The following is a 22543-nucleotide window of genomic DNA, read 5'->3' as shown; positions in this document are numbered from 1 at the left end:
TGTGACGGGATGATGGGATATGCGGTGCAATATACTGCTCAGTTTTCTGCCACAGTGTTAAGGTGAAGTCTGAGCTGTTTGGTGTTGCAGCAGCAGCAAACACCTCACGCTGCCACAAAACCTGAACCCCTCTGACCACACCTTAGCTTTGTTACAGAAATAATGATTTTGCTTCTTTATAATGATGGGAAAAGCAAAAAAAAAATGGTATTAAATAAATCAAGAAACTTGGCTTGTAATAAAATACCTAATGAAAACAATACAGTAATGAAGTAAAGAAAAACAAGTTTAAAAAATCATCACAGTGTATAATTTACCACATTTGCAAGCATCACTGATGCAGTGACACTGAAGATGCACTGGCGCTGAAGACACGCCGCACAATACACATGTTCATCACACATGCAACAGCATGGTAACCTGCACACTCTGGATGCTGTTTAGCACTGGCAAATCATCGATCAAGCTGACTAGCAGTGCCCAGCCAATGATCATGACCAAGACTTGGTGGAGGCGGTGGCTGAGTGGTTAGCATGCCAGCGCTGCGGCCAGGAGGACGCAGATAGTATGAAGTTTAACCACACGCTCCCTCCACGAGTCTTGGGCAATGCTATTCAAATGAAGACTCATTTCATCAGTGATAAACAAACCTCCAGAATGATCAGGTCACCTTCCACATGGTAAAGTTGACAGAGGCGAGGATATTATTATTATTATTATTATTTTTTCAAATGTAACACTTGAAAAATGGTATAAGTCTTGGACACCGGTGCATCTTGGACATTGGCACATCTCCAGCACTGGCAAATATGGTATATAATTCTTTTACAAAAACTAGAATAAAAAAGATAACAAAAGATAATAAAAGCCAAATCAAAACATAACTGAATACCTGAATAAGCAGATGTTGTGGCAGGCAATGATCGAGGTAGTGGTGAGGGCATGGTGGGGGACCAAGGGCCTGCTGAGGCACCCAACAGGGAGGGTGGGAACGTACCTACGTGTTCTGTCTTGGGGATCAAAGGAATCTCAAGTTTCATTCTCGGTGATTCACTGTGCTTTACCATTTCAACGCGTCTGATGCCTGGCTTCTTAACATCAATTTTCTTCCCTGTTCCCATTTTGCTGATTCCACATGATTCCTGAAGTGGAGATTTGACCTCTAGCTCCTTTCTGACCTGAAAATAAATGACCCCACCATCAGAAATCTTCAGTTACATCTAAATGGAAATTAAGTAACAGAAAAAAGTTGGAAAGTTTCATTTAGTCAGGGCAACATCTGTGGTCATATGCTGGAGAGAGACAGAATGGGAAGGAATTATAGGAGAAGGGAACAGATCCCAGGAGATGGGACACAACCCCCGATTGACACCTGGTACCCATTCACTGCTGGGTGGACTGGGGCGTAGGGTATCGGAAAAGTCGCCCAAATTTTTCCAATCCACCTGGGAATCGAACCCGGGCTCTCTCGGTTGTTTTAAGTAACAGAAATGCTGATGGCTTGCCTGTGCATCTTTTCCAGTCTCAACAGTAAAAGTAGAGTATAATAAAGTTTTGTGATCAATGCAAATACAATGGGGGGCTTTACAAACTTCATATATTTGGTGGGCAGCTTTGTATGGAACCCATGGCAACTCCAATTGTTTCTTAACCCATTTTATAAACCCCTTGATTGCAGATTTCCTACCAGAAGACATCACCAAGCTACAGGAGTGGAACAAAAAGTAGCTGCTACAATTCAATGAAGAAAAATGTAAAGTCATGCACCTTGGGAGGGGAAATCCAGCATACCAATACCACATGGGAAACACTCCACTATCCACCACAGAGGCAGAGAAAGACCTGGGAGTATATGTTACCAGGCTACCAGTCAGTGAAGGTGAAATCTGTGCCAATTGCAGCGGATGGGTTAAGCTGATAGAAAGGTGACTAAAATCAAGCTTCCAGTGATATGTAATTCATGCTGATGTATTAAACAGGCACAGGTTTTAAACATGTCAGCTTCACTTTTGATGAAAATGAATACAGATTAACCCAGTAGCAGCGACGGGCCAAACTTGTGGCTTTACCGTGTAGCAACGACGGGCCAAATTTGTGCCATGATTTAAATCCCCAAAAATAGATGATACATAAACAGATCACAAATGCTTCGATGTATATTATGAAATGGTTTGTGAGTGATGATTTTTTCTCATTTTTCTCGCTTAGAGGGACCATTAAGAAACATGATCCCCGCTGCTACCGGGTTGGATTCTGGCAGGTAATAAATACTCAGGACACCATCCGTAAGGCAAGGGTAGCCAATGTTGTCTATTTTATTTGGGGTACTGGCAGAAAGGCAATTGTGTCGCTCCCTGATGAAGTGAGGTGAGCGACATGGGGGTCAATCTTGAGATATCACTTGCCTCACACTGACCAACTATTTAGGCATTCTGAGGCAACTTTTCAGACTAAAATTCAAAGAAGCTGTGGCATTATGGTCAATTATTTTCATTCATATTTCTAATTATGTGATTTATTTTTTTGTCACAGTGAAGGAAGCAATTCAAGGGCAAAAAAAAGGTAAGGTGCGGGGAGTCCTCAAGATACAACAGGCCAGCGCTGCCAAACTGTCGTACTCATCGGATTGTATTTTTTCTTAGTTTCTGACCGATAACTATACCATTAAAACAAACACTCTAATACATAACAGTCACAGGAATGATGATCACCCTACTTCAATCACAGTTTTCTCATTTTCTTGTGCATGTCGCTTGCCTCACTTCAGCAGGGAGTAACACAATTACATGTTACTGCAAGCCGCCTTCCTAATAGAGTTAGTATGTTGAGTGAGGAAATGTCCATTGCCTTCATAGGTAAGTGCTGCTAAGTGTAAGTGGCCTCTGTCAGCATTCCAAAAAAAGTAAGCACCATCATCTGCTCTCACCTGATGGACGGTGTCTTAATATATTACACAACAAAACTTACTCTGTGTTCATTTTCATCAAAAGTGAAGGTACAACATTTGAAACCAGTGCTTGTTTGATACAGTGGCAAAGATCTCACATCACTGGAAGCCTGATTTTATTCACCTTTCTATCTATCAGCTTGATAAAAGTGTGTTAGGAAGTAACTCAGTTTGCCAGTTTCCACCAAGAAATAAAGCAAAGAGAGCAATGCTTTTTTTTTCTGCTAATATTTAAATGCAAAATATTTTAATTAGTTTCATGAAATAATTTAACCCCTTCAATACAAGCAGACAAAACATAACCTCCATGCCATATCCTGGTTTTACAGACTACGTAGAATAGTCCAATGACCATGACGCACATACAGCGTCTCTAGGATATGGTTCGAGAGATGAAATGACTCATATACTGCGTCATGGTACTGAAGAGGTTAATACATTTGCCTCACAGCCATTTTGGAGAAGAAAATGAGAGGTATTACACTCCCTCTTCACCCACTGGCCAGATACAGAGCTGCCCCATACAAAGGCTCAGCTCAGGAAGTCCCCCATTGAAAGCTTTCAATGGAGATATATCAAAAATTCTTAAAAATTATGTTTCCTATGCCTAGGGGTGTCAGCAGGAATATTTTCCAAGGGGGCAGAGCCAATATGTTTTAAGTACTATACATACATATATCAACTTTCATATTTTCCTTGGTAAACCACAAGGTAATGGCACAAACAGATTCTAGTACCTGCAGCATCAGGCGTCCTCCAGAGGATTATAAAAATATTAATCCTGACACAATTTGCAAGTAAGAGTGAACGGGAATATAACACATTTCCAAAGAGGGATAATCAACCCTTCATGCCCCCCTCTACACCCATGTCTGTGCCCTCTCTGGTCTGAACCCTCAAAAAGCTTATGGACCTAACAGAGTACCTCCTATTGCCCTTAACAGCTGTGCTTCCATGCTGACACACTGCCAACCCAAGCTCTTTTGCCTCTGCTTTTCAACATATAAACATACTTCTTTCCTGCTAGAAGTATGCTTACGTACAACCCATGCCTGAGAAGGGTGACTGCTCTACCCTTCACGCTATAATCCAATCATGTTGCATTCTTTTCTTTCTAAAGCATGTATAGCAATAGGAAGTGCCTCCATGATGAAGTGGTTAGCATGCTTAGCTATGAACCCATGGGCCTTGGACTGAACCCCAGCCAAGAAGACGGCGCACTGCCCACCCCGCTGATCATCCTTCCTTAAAGGCTGGCCCAAAAATAGGGACCTAGGTAAACCTGGGGAAGGTAATCTGTGGTAACCCGGATGTCACACTGACCCTGTGTCCCATGGCACAGGCAATCCTCGAGTTATGATAGGGTTTGAAATTGACAGGCAGCTCATAAATCAAATAGGTCATAAGTTGAAATTTCCATTAAAAAATAAATTAAAATATACAAATGTCCCATCATGAATAGACATGTTCTTGCGCCTCCTACCCTCTCCCCCTACCCAGCCTCTGTCCTCACGTGCTTCCTTCACCTGTCCTTCGTTCGGGTGACACCTCAGCCATGCAACATTGTGCAACATTGCACAATGGAATCACCAAATTTTGCCAAGATGGCAGTGGTAGTCAAACACCCGCCAAGTCTACTCGAGGCAGGACATTTGAATAGTATTTTATTTTTTCATGTAAACTTTGACTTATGACCAATTCTACTTATGCCAGCCTTTCAGTCTCAAGCAGCATTGCTAAATTATCGTACTGAACATTGTATTCACCATTTTTAAGAATCAAACTCTCATGCGTACACAAATAACGACAGAAAACTAAAGCTTACCATTAAAACTGTTATGTATTAATTTGTTTGTTTTAATGGTAAAGTTATCGGTCAGAAACTACAAAAAAATGCAATGCGATGAGTACAATAGCTTGGCAGCGCTGGCCTGTTGTTGAGGCTGCAATAACTGAACACATGTGCAAATCAGTTTTTGTACCTCTACCAAAGATAAACGGAACGTTGGAGTGCAGTAAGCACCATACAATAAGCAAAATGAACCAAATAACAAAAATAATACTAAGGGTTATGATGAACAGAATAAGGAATAAAGTCAGAGAGCAGGTGTCCTGGGAGCAGTATGGCTTCTTGGAGGGCAAGGGAACACCTAATGCGATACTTGTGATGAGAACAATTACGGAAAGAATGATTGAAAATCAAAGAAATGTGTTCCTTTGCTTTATTGACTATGAAAAGGCTTTTGATAAAGTAAGGAATGAGGAACTGATGAAGATGCTGGAAGGTCTGGATATTGATGGGAAGGAACTGAGATTAACCCCTTCAACACAAGGACGACTATACTGCGTCCTTAAGTGCGCTGTACCATATCCGAGGACACACATACTGCATCCTGGGTTGCTTTAGCCAGTATACGAGGTATTTCATCTCTGTATATTTATGCTTACATCTCAAAATTATCAATTAACTTGTCTCTTTATGTGCACCATTTAATTTTGCATGTTTTCATATGAAATACATGATGATTATGTTGAGTTTATGGCTGAAAACTTGTTATATTCAATAGTGACATTTGAAATTTGGGGTGCGCGGCGATTCCGGATATGGCGTGGGGTGCTGTTTTGGCCCAGCCGTAGTGAAGGGGTTTATAAGAAATCTATATTGGAATCAGAAAGCTGCAGTGAGGGTGCAGGGAGAGAGAACAGAATATCAGTCCATAAAGAGAGGAGTAAGGCAGGGATATGTAATGTCTCCTGATCTGTTCAACCTACAGTACCCTCTTGAGTTTCGCGCCATCCGAGTTTTGCTATCCACAAGTTTCGCGGTTAGTCCTAAATTCTTACGTCCCGACTTTTGAGCATTATCACCCCGAGTTTCACGCTGCTTTGACACATACGGGTCACGTCTACTTACCATCAGCATCATGCACGCTACCTTTAAAGGTAGTATCACATGGAACGTTTTCCTCCAAACATTGTGGCTATGGCAAAAAAGAGAGAGAGAGAGAGAGAGAGAGAGAGAGAGAGTGTGTGTGTGTGTGTGTGTGTGTGTGTGTGTGTGTGTGTGTGGCTAGGGGCAACGCCCGTACGCCCAACCGGGAGCGACTTCACGGTTATCCATAAGCTGGTGTCACACAGGGCTTTTTCTTCCCACCGCGTTGGTGCCAGCTTGGGCAAGCGGCAAATCCAACTTTTCTGGGTGTGCGTCACACACGGCCAAGGTCGGTTGCCCATATCCACATCCACAACATAAACAAAGCACTTGCCCTGTATCAACATGGCGTCGTCTGCTAAAGTAAGGGCTGTCGTGGCTTGTGCTGCCATTACCCAAGTTATGGACTTGTTGCTGCAGTTAAATGGAAGAAAGAAACAGTTGTGGGTGTGGCGTGCCTGTGGTTCCTCCATGCCAGTTCTCATTGTCACCACTGCGCGTGCTCGACCAACCCACCCATCTTGACTCAACCACATAAACACATGGATCGAATAACAACAAACAAACAAACACACACACACACACACACACACACCAGACTCATTAGGAACCATTGCAGATGCTTCTGACAAACAGAAATGACTTCACCATTTCTTGAGTGTGTTAGAACGTATTTGGTGAGTGACTCACATGAACCAAACCTAGCTCCTGGCAAGAAGAGAGCAGTCGTCTTTAACACTGCTCTCTTCTTGCCATTGGGTGTGTTTGGTTTGTATGAACCACTCACCAAATAAGTTCTAATACAGTCTAGGAAATGGGGAAGCCATTTTTGTTTGTGAGAAACATCTGCCATGGTTCACGATGAGTCTGGTGTGTGCGTGCGTGCGTGTGTGTGTGTCTTTGTTGTTATTCGATTCACGTGTTTATGTGATCGGAGTCTAGATGGGTGGGTTGGCCGCTCATGCGCAATGGTGAAAATGAGAACTGGCACGGGGGACCCATAACAGCTTCTTAATTCCAGCCATTTAACTGATGCATTAAGTCCATAACTTGGGTAATGGCAGCACATGCCGCGACAGCCCTTACTTTAGCAGACGACGCCATGTTGATGCAGGGCAAGTGTTTTGTTTACGTTGTGGATGTGGATACGGGCAACCGACCTTGGGCATGTGTGACGCACACCCGGAAAAGTTGGATTTGCGGGTCGCCCTAGCTGCCGCCAATGTGGTGGGAAAAAAAAGGCCCGGTGTGACGCCAGCAGGTTACGGACAACCTACAACTCGCTCCCGGATGGGCGCACGGGTGTTGCCAGTAGCCACAACGGTTAGAGGAAAACGGCCAGTGTGACACCGCCCCAAGGCAGTGAGGCCACTGACCAGGTGAGCGCCAGCGATGACGTCATCGGACACCCAGCAAATCACAAGCATGTTTTCAGAGCTCAGCCAATCGTAAGGCTTCATCTGTGGCTTTAAAACGACCCATTCTCTCTTCTGGTTTTCTTCCTTTTTCCAAGGTACATATTTTGAGATAGCAAGGGAGTAAAGGAGGAAAAAAGTGAACTCCGGGGGGCAGCATGAGCCAATTATAATGGCACCACTATAAACAGATGCCTGCGCCATGACGGGCTCAGGGCCGACCATCAGGCCCAGATGGATAGTCTACCGGCGCCATAGCCCACATGTAAAAAATAAATAAATAAATAAATAAATAAAATAAATAAAACACACGGGTCGGAACAGATAAGCGCTTTTACAGTGTTTTCAATACCTCGAGTTTCGCGATCCTCGAGTTTAGCGCTATACCTTCGGAATGAAGCGAGCGCGAAACTCGAGAGGGTACTGTATATGGGGAGATGATATTGAGGGAGCTGCAGGGGCTTGAGGGAGTCAAGATTGGAGGTAACAATATCAACCATATTATGTACGCAGATGATACAGTGCTGGTGGCGGACTCTGCAGAGAAGTTCCAACATCTGTTGAATGTGACAGTGAGGGCGAGCGAGGAGAGAGGGTTGACTGTTAATATGGGAAAGACCAAGGTGTTGGTGGTATCTAAGGCAAATGCGCCCAAAGTGAGAATAAAGGTGAGAGGAAGAAAAATAGAGGTGTCAAAGTTTTCTTACCTAGGGAGTTTGATAACAGAAGACTGCAGATGTCAAAAGGAAATTAGAATGAGAATTGGCATTGTGAAGAGTGCATTTACGAGGATGAAGGTTTATCTGACGAATAGAAAGTTGTCTATTGGAATTAGAGAACGGGCAGCAAAAACATTTATGTGGTCAACATTGCTGTATGGATGTAAAACTTGGACGGTGAACAGAAAAATGCAAGAAAAGTTAAAAGCAGCTGAAATGTGGTTATGGAGGAGAATTTTGAAGATACCATGGACAGCAAGAAGAACTAATGAGAATGATGTGCTGAGGCAGATGGGAGTGGTGAGGGAAATGATGACAACAATAAGAAGACGACAAATGAGATTTCTCGGACATGTGATGGGGAGGAATGAGATGGAGGCTGTGGTGTTGACTGGGATGGTGGAAGGCAGAAGTAAGAGGAAGACAGAGAGAGAAATTTATGGATGGTGTGACGAGAGTGGCGGGAGGACATCTCAAGCCTGCTGAGTTGTTGCAGCTAACAAGAGACAGAATCAGGTGGCGCTCCATGGTTGCCGAAGTCCTGGTGGATATGGCACATCAGTAAGGTAAGCCCTGTTGTAACTTGTGGACTCCCTGGAGCTTACCTTTTGTGCCCTTGTGTTGCTTCCTTCACTGTGACAAAAAAAGAAAGTAGTGAAGGTATGAGCCGTCTTACCTGTGACGTGAATGATTCCTTCAAAGTCTCCTTCTGCTCCTCGAAGGATTTCAGAGGTCCTTTTGATTCTGCACTTGCTTCAATGACTTCTGCTTGTTTTCATTTGAGAAGAAAATACAATAAATATTTCTTACAATATTAGATGAAGATAAGGTACTAAAACATATATATCTTGAAGAAAACTATTCTCCAGGAAATTCATGCAATAATATATAATTCTAATTTAACCCCTTGACTGCGGATTTCCTACAAGAAGACATCACCAAGCCTTAGGAATGGAGCAAAAAGTGGCTGCTACAATTCAATGAAGAAAAATGTAAAGTCATGTGCCTTAGGAGGGGAAATCCAGCATACCAATATCACATGGGAAACACTCCACTATCCACCACAAAGGCAGAGAAAGACCTAGGAGTATATGTTACCAGGCTGCCAGTGAAAGCCAAATCCATGCCAATTGCAGCGGACGAGTTAAAGAAAGGGACATGCATGCACCCACACAAGCACACACGAACACACACACACACACACACACACACACACACACACACGGAACAAACATAGAACAATATAGAATGACATATAAAAGAAAAAATTTGAACATTGAAGAAAGACTGAGACTAAGGAATTATTATTATATGAAGCAAGGGAGAGAAAGGAGGAAAGACCTAAGGGAGAAAGGGAAAAGTATTTTGGGAGAGTTTGAAATGACCAAACAATAAAGTGGTGGATCAGGAAGAGAAAGAGGAAGAATGAGAAAGATATTAAAAGGAAGTAAAGGGGGGAACTAACAAACTGAGACTGACCTATGCAAACATTAATGGATCAGTATCAAGAAGACTGGCGTTGGTGTAATGCTGAAAAGCCTGATGAGCGAGCCTCCCATAACTCACTTAGCCAGGGGGGTACCTCTTTGGCTGACTGGATAAGGAGTGGCTCTCCCATTACGCTGTTCGCGGGTTCGATCCCCGGCGCCGGCAAACCTTTCCTTGTCTGGATTAATTTCTCATGTGTTTTGTTAGCGCAGTGGTCGTGTGGGAGTGTAGTAAAGAGAAAAATTCTGGCGTTTCATTGGGAGATTATTCAACTAAGCAAACGTCCAGATATTTTTTTTACAGCAAGGGAGGCAGCTCAAAGGCAATAAACAAAAAACAACAACAAGAAAAAGCCCGCTCGACGCTGCTCCAACAAAAGAAAATGGAATGAGTGGACAAAAGAGAAGTCATTTTCGCGTGGTGAGGCATCTTGACACTCTTGCCTTGATAGAGTTCAAGTCACAGGCAGAAAAAAATAATGGAAAATACAGAAATACAACTGGAAAAATGCAACAATAAGGCAAAGTTGCCAGATTGTCTTACTCAGCCTCTTATATTTACCGACTTCTGACCCAAAAACTGTCTCGTGGACCCCAATAAGGAGATTCACTTATAATTATCGTTAAAATAGTTAATTCCTAATGTTTCTTGGCAATAGTTAGGCGTCAGAAACCGGTAAATACTATGCTCTGAGTGCGACAATCTGGCACCCATGCAATAAGGTGTATAGGAAAGAAAGAACAGAAGGAAGAGGAACAGGGGTAATAATGATCTTGACTAAATCAGAGCTAAGAATTGCGGAAGTTAAAAAAGGTCCAGAAAACACAGAAATCATTAGTATACAGACAGGTCTTACTTAAAAACAATGTGAAGCAAAAACTACTGGTAATTTATCTTCCTCCCCTCACACACTGCACTGGACAAGAGAGATACATGAGGATGACAGAGGATACGGTGCATACTAGGAATGTAATGCTGGCTGGAGATTTTAATTGTAAGGAAGTAATTTGGGAGTTACTGGAAACAGGATATAAAAATACTTGGGGGGAAATTTACTGGAGCTGATAGAGTAACCTTATGACTCAATGGGTAGGAGAGGAAGCCAGACATAGAAGAAGAAATGAAGCAGCAAGATTGGATTTAATATTTAGAAGAGGGACGAAGATATCAGAAGTAAACCATGAATCCACTCTTGGAAAAGGTGACCATGAAATTCTGAAAGTTGAAACAGATGCACACACAGAGAGACAGAAATACACAACAGATAAGCAAAGACAAATTAACACACACACACATACAGATTCAAACAGAAAGACACACACAGACAGACAGTTGGACAAATTACTAAAAGGTTATATTGCTATCCAGTGTGAGTTTCTGTCATTTAGGCATCAATGGGATTTTCTTATGGTCACCGAGGTGTATAAATTAAAATGTAACAAACCTTTCATGTTCTTGAGGGAGAAGTCGAATTTTTCAGTGTCGCACAAGATGCCGAATTCTTCACAATAACGATACAGTTCATTTTTGCTCCGAATCTTCTTACCATCAGGCCTGAAAATGCATGTGTAATTAACCCCTTTATAAAGGGAAAGGAGATGCTTTGAAATGTGGTAACTATAGGGGGATAAGGTTACTGGAGCATGGCATGAAAGTATATGAAAAAGTCCTGGAGAAGAGGCTGAGAAGGATAATGATAAATGATAAATGTCAGTTTGGCTTTTGCCCAAGGAGATCAGCAACTGAAGCAATATATACTATGAGAGGGCTTCAGGAAAGGTTTATGGAGAAGAGGAGGAGACTGTATCATGTTTTTGTAGATCTAGAGAAGGCATTTGACAGAGTACCAAGGAAAATTATAAGATGGGCATTAAGAAGGCAAAGAGTACCAGAAAGATTGGTTGAATCGGTGATGGGACTATATGAAGGTACAAAATTGAGAATGAAAACAGTGATGGGAACATCAGATGAGTTCGAAATGTGGGTAGTTTTAAGCCACTTGGCGGCGGCTGAAAAATCCCAGCTTGGTGGCACCGGGCGGGGATTGAACTCGCGTCCTCCTGAACGCGGCGCCACCACTCAGTTGACTTACACCGCCTCCCCGTTAACATTAGTATAACATATGAAGAAGTAAATCAGGCAATAAAAAGATAAAAAAATGGAAAGGCAACAGGAATTGATGGAATCACAGAGGAAATGTTGAAGTGTGGTGGAGATGTAGTTGTTAATGGATGGTCAAGATATGTGAAGTAGCATGGGAGGGGGGGTGCCAGCTGACTGGATGAAAGCCATCATTGTCCCATTTTACAAGAGGAAGGGCAGGAGAGGAGAATGTGGGAGCTATAGAGGTATAAGTCTCCTGAGTATACCCGGAAAGGTGTATGGAAAAGTCATAATAGAGAGGTGCAGAGACTTACAGAAGAGAAAATCAGTGAAGAACAAGGAGGCTTCAGGAAGGGAAGGGGATGTGTGGATAAGATATTTTCCTTCAGGATGGTAGAAGAAAAAATATTAGCAAAAGGAAAGAAACTATACGCTGCCTTCATGGATTTGGAAAAAGCTTATGACAGAGTCGATTGGATTGCATTGTGGGATGTTTTAAAGATTTATGGTGTAGGAGGAAAACTGCTTAGTGCAATAAAGTCTTTCTATGAGGATGCATCTGCATGTGTCAAAATTACTGGAGAAACAAGTGAACATTTTGAGGTAAAAGTGGGCTTAAGACAAGGGTGCGTCATGTCACCATGGTTATTCAATATTTATATGGATGGTGTTATTAGAGAAATTAAGGGCAAAGTTGGAGAAGTTGGAGTAAGACTGTTCGATGAGGGAAGGAAGTGGGTACTGAATTTGATACTGTTTGCTGATGACACGGTGCTCATTGCAGAAAATGAAAGTGACCTACAAAATTTGGTCAGTGTTTTTGATAGTGTGTAATAGGAGAAAGCTGAAAGTAAATGTCAACAAAAGTAAAGTGATGGTTTGTGAGCGAAGCAGAAGTGAGGTTGTAGATTTTGTATGCCCATATAGAGTGGGAATTGAATGTGAAAAAGAATGCAAAATAATTTTGAATGGCGAAGAAATGGAGGAGGTCAATGAGTTTAAGTACCTTGGATCAGTTATGTGTAAGCATGGTGGTATGGAGGGAGAGATAAGAGAAAGGGCATTGCAAGGAAGAAGGGTGGTAGGGTCTTTGGGACGAATCATGAATGGCAGAAGTGTGAGCATGGAGGTAAAGAGGGATTTGAGAAATACAATAATTGTACCAACCCTCACATATGCAAGTGAAACGTGGGCCTGGAATGAAAGTCAGAGGTCTAGAGTGCAGGCAGTGAAAATGAGTTATTTGAGGAGTGCTTGTGGTGTGAGTAGAATGGATGGAATGAGTAATGAAAGTGTGTACGAGCATTTTGGAATGTATCAAAGGGGTGAAGGGAAGAAGTGTGGAGTGGTGGAAGAAGTGAAGCAACAGACTTTAAAGTGGTTTGGCCACACGGAGCGAATGGAGGAGAGTAAGATGACCAGAAGGATGTATGTGAGTGAGATAGAGGGAGAGAATGCTAGAGGACGACTTCCAGTGAAATGGAGGGATAGGGTGCAAGAGTACATTAGGGAAAGGGGGGAAAGATCTTTGAGAAACTTTGAGCAGGCAAGGAGGGAGTGTCTGAATAAAGAAAGTTGGAAGCTCTTCTGCCGTGGCCATCCCCTGGTGGGAGCTCCTAGGAGCAGGCATCGATGAAATGATGATGATGATGAAAATGGTGCTCAGAAGGGAAAGACTCCGATGGTTTGGACATGTAAAGAGAACAGGGAAGAATACAGTACTGGGAGTTTTGGAGAGATTGGAGGTAGAAGGAAGGAGACCAGTTGGTAGACCTAGGAGAAAGTGAAGGTGTATACAGGAAGACTTAGCATTGATGGGACTGGATGAGCATCGGGCAGAAAACAGAGTGGAATGGAGGAGAGCCTTACAGCGTCCAACTGCTCAGGAAGAGTGAAAACGGACGTTAAACGAAATGATGATGATGATGATGATATAATTAACCCCTTGGCTGTGGATTTCCTACAAGAAGACATCACCAAGCTACAGGAATGGAGCAAAAAGTGACTGCTACAATTCAATGAAGAAAAATGTAAAGTCATGCACCTTGGGAGGGGATATCCAGCACACCAATACCACATGGGAAACACTCCACTATCCACCACTGAGGCAGAGAAAGATCTGGGACTATATGTTACCAGGCTACCAGTGAAAGCCAAATCCGTCCCAATCGCTGCGGACGGGTTAATGAGTCTGGTAGTTGTCATGAACTCCTCATTCCAAGAAATAGCCGAGTGGAAATTTCCATTTTCTTACTCTCCAACGGGTCACCTGCACAGCAAGAGCAAGAGTGGGCGGAGCTTATTCAAATAATATTATCACCTATTGTCATAGCTGGGCGTTATCGCGATAAGTTATCGCGATACTTTATCGCTGATAACAAAATCAGGTTATCAGCCATCCACTACTTATTTAAATATATATCGGTATCTTCGTTACTTTTGTAACCAAACTAGCGATAATCGCTACTTTTTCCGCCTCTCAGAAAAAAACGTCTCCTCCCTACTGCGCATGCGTGGCCCGGGCGCCCGGTGTTGTATGAAAAAACTTCGGGGTATGAAATATCTTCGGTGAAGAGATTTCATACTTAGATCATTAACATTAAAACACTGGGTTATTTTTTATGTTAGACTAAAAAAATCAGAGAGAAAAATCATTTAACTTTGCCCCAAAAATGATTATTCACTGCCTCAAATTTGATATTCCATATTCGTTTGTGAGCATGCCATGGTATTGAAGGCACCCGGTGTTGTGTTATTTGGTGTCCCATCGTCAAAAGCTGGCGCTTTTGTTTACAAACACTGGTCTCTCGTGAACTGCGCATGTTCAGACCAGTAAGCGTTGCCCTGTACAGTCTCACAAAGCTTTTTAACACATTAAGAGTTGCTGGAAGGCTGAATCAGACATACAGTATCACCATCCTCGCTGTTTCGAGAACGACACTTTGTACATATAAAATACAACTCGTACAGAGTGTCGTTCTAGGTAGAAACAGCGGGGATGGTGGTAGTGGTACTGTATGTCTGATTCAGCCTTCCAGCAACTCCTAATTATGGTTAAAATGCTTTGTGAGACTGTATAGGTCTACGCTTGCTGGTCTGGGCATGCGCAGTTCACGAGGCCAGTGTTTGTAAACAAAAGCGCCAGCTTTGACAGTGGGGACGCCAAATAACACAACACCGGTTCAGGCGTTTCTAGTATTACCGTCCATATGTACGTGTCATCGTGTGGTTTTCAGGTTTTGTAAGTTTTCTAAAATACAGATAATGAAAATTTGAATTCATCTATGTTTTTTATTTGAAATATCAATATAGTATCGTTTTCGCCTATCGGACTTATCACTAGCAAGTATCGGAATAGTGGATTTATATCGGTTATCGGTTATCGGTTATCGCCTATATTTGTCTCCAGTTAACGAATATCGGTTATCACCGATAAGGTTTTCCATTATCAGTTATCAGTTATTGGGAATAAAGTTTTCTGTTATCGTGCCCAGCTATGCCTATTGCTGCCAATGCTGAAGTATTCATGGGATGCATGACCCACTATTACTTAGTGCATGGTGTTAGGTTATTAATAAATAGTAACCCAAAGCCATAAAGGCGTTAGATTAAGTGTAATCCAGAGCAAGAGATGTCAGCTGCGGCGAGTGCTGGCATCTTGGCCGCCAGGCAAGCCAGGGCGAGCAGCGGCCACGATCCAGCCGCACCCTACTTCTCCGAGTGACCCAGCCGTGACCGGGTGTGCTTCCCTCTACCTCCCTCATCCCACGTGTTTTCATCGTAGTGGTCTTCCTGTCCTGCAAGTATCCACACGTCACCACGACTGTGTACTTCAGGCAAGGGAAGCCCTGGGAGGTTATGAGAGGTGTCTTGACTGTGTGGAGCACCTTGGGAGGTTACGAGAGGCAGCAGGAGGATTTCATCGTGGGCGGTGAGGACCATGTGGCATCAGCGGGCGGCCTCCGGCGCACCCATCTACTGGTAAAGTACATTGTCCTAGTCTAAGGTTTTTTAAGCCAGTTAGCTAGGTAGCTGTGTGCCTGGATTAACTGATTATTCCTCATTTCCAGCAGAGTTTTCCTTGTTGTGTTAAATAAACTTAAGAGTAGGATACAACTGTTTTTTGCTTATCCTATGAGAGTGTGATCGGTCGAAATAAGGACAAGAAGGGGCTGTGAGTCTGAGAACTCAATTTTCAGATATTTTATTTTCCATTTTTTATTGCTGCGAATCTTCGAGATCTTCAGAAGTCCAGACCTTTTCAAGAACCCCACAGTAGAGAAGCGCAGATGATGAAAAATTATGAAGGGAAAGTTTACAAATGGAGATGAATATAAATACAAAAAGATGAAGCTTACGTTCAATGATCGAGGCTCTACAAACAAATAATGAATATCTATCTATCTATCTATCTATCTATATCTCCGACGCCTTGCTCCCTCTCAGGAACTTCCCTCCAGGGGGTGGCCACGGCAGAAGTGTCTCCATCTCTCCCTGTTCTGGCACTCCCTCTCAGCACACTCAATCCTGCTACTTCCAACTCTAGCTCTCCAATACTCACTCACCCTATTGATCCACTTCACAGGTGGTCTTCCCCTCCTTCAATCCTTCCCTCATACACTCATACAAATAATGAATATACGAAAACTTAGCAAAACTGATACAAATAAATCACTCACTCAGAAAAGGAATAAAAATATGTATAAAATTAAACGAGGCAATCACACTCAAAGAGGTTCTAATGTTGTGCTTACAGTGAAAGATTTTTAACACATGGATTGTAGACAAGGACGTTGATCAAGTCTCCAGAAAGAAAACTGAGAAGTACCCAAAGAGGAATGGAGGTCAATGCTGGGAACCACTGTTATGGGTAAGAAAACTGCATGACGTATAGGAGAAGAAATTAGAGTAAAGACATAACAAAGGCCATCAAGATCAGGAAATAGCAATCGTCAGAACACATGCGCAGGAGAGAAGACGAGAGACTGCTAACATGTGAGAGACTGATAAAAAATTGATATAGAAAGGCAGTAAAAAAGGCTATCAATAAGATGGTGTGATGGAATTAAGTACATAGAAATGGTAAACAATTAACAGATGAGAAATAAGATTGAAATGAGAAGAGAATGGGAGGAATCAAGAGACAGGAAGGATGCTGATCAGAAATTTGAGAAAGAATATTGGATGAAAGCAAAAGAAGGGACTGACTATCAAGACGCCTCAGAAATGTAAATTACATCTTTTGGGGCACATCCTCCTCAACTTATTTTGTGACAGGAGCGTATGGCAGGAATTTTTGTTCTATATGAGGCCGCCCGAGTCAGAGGGAGCTTAATTAAGGACATAACTGCTAAATGCCAGAAACTGCAATAAAAGTTTGAAGCGATACAAAAAATATTCAGTATGAAAATTAGTCGTTACGGTAAACCCTCGCTTATATGGACCTCGACATAACGAATTTCAACTTCAACCCGCTTTGTTTTACTTCTTATGTTCTCCTTGGTACCTCCTCACACTGAAATACTTCACTACTCACACTTAGTTATTTCACTGCACACACTTAACCTGGTAGCAGCGACGGGCCAAATTTGTGGCTTTACCGTGTAGCAGCGACGGCCAAATTTGTGCCATGATTTAAACCCCCCAAAATAGATGATACATAAACTGATCACAAATGCTTTGATATACATTATGAAATGGTTTGTGTAAGTGGTGATTGTTTTTCATTTTTCTCGCTTAGAGGGACCATTAAGAATCATGATCCCCGCTGCTACTGGGTTAACAAACTTTTTGGACCAGTGCAGTATTTGTGGGATTTGCTGAACAAGTTCTGTAAGTGCAGGGTTCAGTTCGGTTCGGTGGTAGGCCAGCCAAACATGTAAGTCATGCCTCGGTTTACGAGTTTAATTCATTCCGGAATTTCACTCGCAAACCAAAAAAAACGTAAACCAAAATTATAAGTGAGTGTGGTGCCGAAAACACAAAGATCGCACATTAGAGCACAAATGTAAGCAGGCAGCAGCATGCAAGTGAGTGTACAACGCGGACTGACACCCCATTCCCATTGTTTTCCGCTCTGAGTACTCTTGTCTTGCAGCGAACAAAGGGAACTCACACTCGTGTCTTCGACTTGTAAAAACAGAATGCTCGTACACCAAGTCACCACTCATAAACCAAGGCATTTTTAGCGATTTTTTTGTTCGTAAATCAAAACACTTGTAGACCGAGATATTACTGTACATGCATGTTGATTGGCGGTGGTTTAAACAAAGGTGAGTGGGTAGTAAGGGGCTAGTGTCTGCCTGACTGTAATCACTTCCAATCTCGCCCTTCCGTGCCTCACCTTTCATCTAGTACACTTAATATAACTGGAAATGATCGGACATGGCAAACATTTCACCTCATGTAAGGACAAGGTTCATTATATGCAAAAAGTTTGGATCCCTCAGATATAATGAATTATCACATATAACGTCACCTCTGTCTCCAAAATTGGTTCGTTAAATTGAGGGTTTACCAATGTGTATTATAAAATATTATTTGATTTTTTTTTCAATTATAGTCTGGCTATTTATTTTCTAATTTCACCAAAAGACATGTCTTATACAAGTAAAAGATTTGTACCTCATAAAGTCTGAAAATATTTAACAATATCTCAAAATTATTAGTATTAATACAATAGGATAGTGTTGCTGTGCAATAAGACAAAATTTGGCAAGCTTTGGGTTGAGCCAAAAAGATCAATAGTGTTTCATCACATGACTGAGAGTCTGTAGAATGTGTCAGCACGGGTAACTCACTATGTTTGGTGCCTTAGCTCCCTTTGGTTCAGGGGCCTCATACCTTCTGCTTCCCTCATCATAAACAAGTAAATAAATAAAAAAATTGAATTTAGACTTACGCCAAATAAAAGGTGTCCCATTTTCCAGCCGTGGATCCGTGCGTGCGCTGACTGCAGCACTTCCTCCACCCGTCAGGCATGTTGACAGACACAGTTCTGGGAGCTGGAAAGAATAAAAAGCAGGTATTTTTACCATTTCTGTCCAATATGAAAACAGGCATATTTCGGCTTGAAGCTGGTCATGTGGACACCACTTAACAATACAGGCAGCCCTTCCTTAACACAAGGGTTCTGTTCCTGAAGAAGACAATATCAGTGAATTTTGTGAAATTTAACATTCTTAACATCAATATAAATCTTAATTCAAGGGGTTTGGATAATGTTACTAAAACCAAAACATGTAGCATAAAAAAAATGCATTGCATCATTCCATGCACAGCTGCTGCCATGCCCACTACACGTCTTCACACAAAACAAAATGCCTGCTATGCAAGGACCTGAAAATATAACTCACAAACTCAAAGTGCACGAATTAAACCTGTACTGCATGAGGTGGAGGCAAGGAATGGCCCAAATCTGTTTTGTAGGGTGACTGCGCGACACCTGCCCCGCACCATGCATCCATCACATCTTTGAAACAGCCACTTGATCAAGAACCAATTGCAATAATAAAACAGTTTTAACAGCAGCAGGTGAACAACTACCTATGCAGTGAGACTAACACCATATTGGAACTTCAGGACATGGAAGAAGAGATGGACAACAACACAGACCCTGATTTAGTACCCTGACCCACATCCTCATTGCCTCTACCAAGAGTTAAACCCTAATCCGCCTCTGCCATCATGTCTGTTGTTGCTTTTTGGAAGCATTTTTCAATGAAGGATAAAGTCGACTTCCTCCTCAGGGCTTAAGCCAGGACCAATTCTGCTACAGTAAACCAGGCCTGGCAGCTGTTTGTACCTCACTTGTGCACCAGACAGGCTGACCATCAGCTGATCCTGTTTCACCAACATCAGCCACACCATGATATCTGCTCCACCTGCTCCACCAACATCCGCCAGTCTGACTCCAGAGTTAGATGATGCAATGTCTGTGGTGTCATCATACAAATTTGAGCATTTTATGGTTGATGTTGATGTGGACACTGACAGTGACACTTCAGATGGGGAGTGTGAGGGTGCAGCGAGTGGTGAGACGGGCGGTGCAGAGGAGACACACTGTGCGCCTCACCCTTTCTCTCAACCCCGGCTACTCAAGTCCATCAGGCCAGTAATTTACTATTGTTGAGTGCCAATATTTTGGTGGTGTTACCTATACAATGATATATCTTGTAAGTTTTCCTTATATATGTCTCTAAGGTACATGAAGGTCAGTCAGTCAAGGCAGTACCACCCATAACAGTAAAGAATGGGCCCTCTAGATTATTAGATTTTCTAGATTACCAGGAGGGTACTTCAAAATGTTCAAAACACACCTTGCCCATACACAGACACGGCCAGTGCATACAGCAGGCACTACCACAACACGTCTTCACAGTACACGAAACGCCTACTACTCAAGGACCTGAAAATATAACCCACAAACTCAAATTGTGTGAGTTGAACCCATGCTATGCGAGGTGGAGACAAGGAATGGTCTAAATCCACTGTGAAGGATGACTGAATGCCACTCGGCCCATACTACATGCCTCACGATGGGGAAAAAATAGAAAAATACCAAAAAATAAACGGAAGAAGTTCACCAAACCATCCAATTCTGCAGGCAAGTCGACACTTCAGCCAAAGAAAACAAAATTACAAAAACAGAAACAAGCAATGAAAATGCAGAATGCACACAATAGCATGAGGAAGGGGAATGTGGAAGGTGCATGGTGTGCCTCATACTTTGCTTTGTTTGCCAGCACCACCACCCTCAACACCTCTCCGCCACCACCTTGCCCGCACCGCCTCATTGCAAGAGTCACTTTAACCCTCAATCACCAGGGCTGTCCAGGATCTAGCAAGCGGCGTAGTTTGTGTTGCTGACGGGACAGTACTGGCCGCCTATGACATCTCAGTTTGAGTTGTGGTCTTGCTGTCTAAGGTGCTTTCGTGGGGCTCCTGTGTATAGTATGAATTTACAGCCCCAGTGTCCGGGGTTTTTGACAATGGGGCTGTAAATTTTATGGCTTGTGTAATGCGGCGACTAGGCCTGATAAGGGAGCCTCCCATAACCCACTTGGCGAGTGGGGTACCTCTTTGACCGACTCAGTAAGGAGTGGCTCTCCCGTCACGCTGGTCGCGGGTTCAATCCCAGGCAGCCGGCGAATACCCTCTCCCAGTCTTGATTAATTTCTCATGTCTTTCGATACATGCAAAGGTCGTGTTGAAGAAGAGAAAAATTAAGCTCTCAGGGCATGACACTTGGGCCAGAGCAACCCGGGCTGCAGAAGGGCTGCTGGGGGTTTGGAGCATCCCGGAGGACATCACCATTCCACGTGTGGTAATTGTGAGCAGCACACCTCAACACTGTGGCTGGCTGTGATTTTTTTAAGATTTGTTTTTCCCCTATTTATTTATTTATTTTTTTTTTTCAATGCATACTTCATGGGCTAATACAAGTAATTTATAATCAAGTTTGGAAGTGTATATATTTCATGTATAAAACATTGGAATAAACTTTGAGTCATTTCTAAATGTACTTTTAGACTCCAAAAGTTTGTCCAGAATTCCGGACATGCCTGGTGATAATATAATATTTTGAGCCATGGTGTCCAGTTTATGACAAATACAGAAGGATGTGCTTGATCTCCTTTGCCACACCACCAGCAATGCTATACCAAGTCCAGTGGCAAGACCCACATCTCTAGAACCAGGATCCAGCAATCCTCAGCCTTCTGGACTTTGTGGAGTTCAGAAGGAAAGTACTGTCTATATTTCTGATGCCAGAGCCATGGGGACCAACACATAACTTGCAGCCATCTCTCTCTATGCCAGTAGATGAAGTGAAGTCGCCCAAGACAATGAGTGTGTCACGCAGGGGGCACTGCTAAACTACAGAGTCGAGCTTGGCATAGAACTCCTCACTTTCACACATCTTAGTGTAGGTGTACACTGCAAGAAGTGATATAAAGCCCAAGGAGTGGTTCAACCTCACCAGAATGGCATACTCATCAACCTGAGTAACCCTTACAAGGGGGAATGCAGTCAGATAGAAATGGTTATAGCTACTCTTTTGAGACAGGCACCATCGTTCTGGACTGACCAGTTGCAGGTATAGCCCCTCCTATTGATCATTTTATTGCCAGGTCTCATTTCAGGGAGCCCCACTATGTCCACTCTCAAGCTCCTGAGTTTAGCTGATAGATGAAGTAGTCACTGATCTTTCGAGAGCCTCAGGATGTTTCAGGCACCCACTCGGAGGGCCCACCGGAGGTTAACCCCGCCCTAGTTCGACAAGCTTGTGTCTTGTCTGCACCACCCTGTCAGTCCCCGAAAAAGGGGTGGGCCTAGTTGGCAGGGCAGTGATACTCTCCTACTCCCCCCTACCAGAGACTAGTCAGAGAACACGTAATGAAAAATCCACTCTATGCCCCGACACACCGCGGAGCCCTACGAGGGGAGGCTGATCATTGAGCCGATAAGCCCAACACCCCCAGGGGTACCAGGAGAGTGTATTGAGCAACCACCTGACTCAGTGGTGGCTGCTTGACTCATGGTTACGCAGACTAGCCGACTGACCTCTCTAAGCCAGGAGAGGAGCTCTCAGTCTTGGCTGGTGTGCTGCCAGCCACAGCACACCACTATGGTATCACTCAATCCTCAGGACTCCTGCCTCACAGCCTTACAGGGACGCTTTAATGAAAATATAATGAAAAATAAGCAAATTCAAATTCCCCCCATTCCAATGGTCATCAGCATTCATTTACCAGCATACTAGGCTATGTCAGCTGCCTTCATGGAGAAGTCTATGCTGCAGACATTGCAAACAAACCTGTGGAAGCACTGAAAAAGGCACCTCTGTTTGAGAACCCAAACTAATGCAATGTAAGCACGCCCTATTCCAGTAAATTACTGAAATATGCTAAGCACAGCAATCCATACACGTGTACTAAAA

General features: G+C 43.0%; 1 protein-coding gene across 10 annotated transcripts in view; it reads right to left on the bottom strand.

The window, feature by feature from the left end:
- LOC126998827 (uncharacterized) overlaps positions 1 to 22543 on the bottom strand; it is a 141442-nt gene that overhangs the window by 93947 nt on the left and 24952 nt on the right. For 8 of the 10 annotated variants that reach the window (XM_050860963.1, XM_050861014.1, XM_050860987.1 and 5 more), the window contains 4 exons: positions 18506 to 18608; positions 10946 to 11055; positions 8690 to 8781; positions 893 to 1178 (listed from right to left, as the gene is read on the bottom strand). In XM_050860963.1, coding sequence (XP_050716920.1) covers positions 893 to 1178; positions 8690 to 8781; positions 10946 to 11055; positions 18506 to 18608 — 591 coding nt within the window. The remainder of the gene's footprint in view (positions 1 to 892; positions 1179 to 8689; positions 8782 to 10945; positions 11056 to 18505; positions 18609 to 22543) is intronic. The other 2 variants (XM_050861005.1, XM_050860973.1) reach the window with 2 other exon arrangements.

This window comes from Eriocheir sinensis, chromosome 2 (genome assembly GCF_024679095.1).
Source record: "Eriocheir sinensis breed Jianghai 21 chromosome 2, ASM2467909v1, whole genome shotgun sequence".
Taxonomy (NCBI): Eukaryota; Metazoa; Arthropoda; class Malacostraca; order Decapoda; family Varunidae; genus Eriocheir; species Eriocheir sinensis.
The sequence above is the reverse complement of the archived record's forward strand: the minus strand, read 5'-3'. Positions and strand labels throughout refer to the sequence as shown.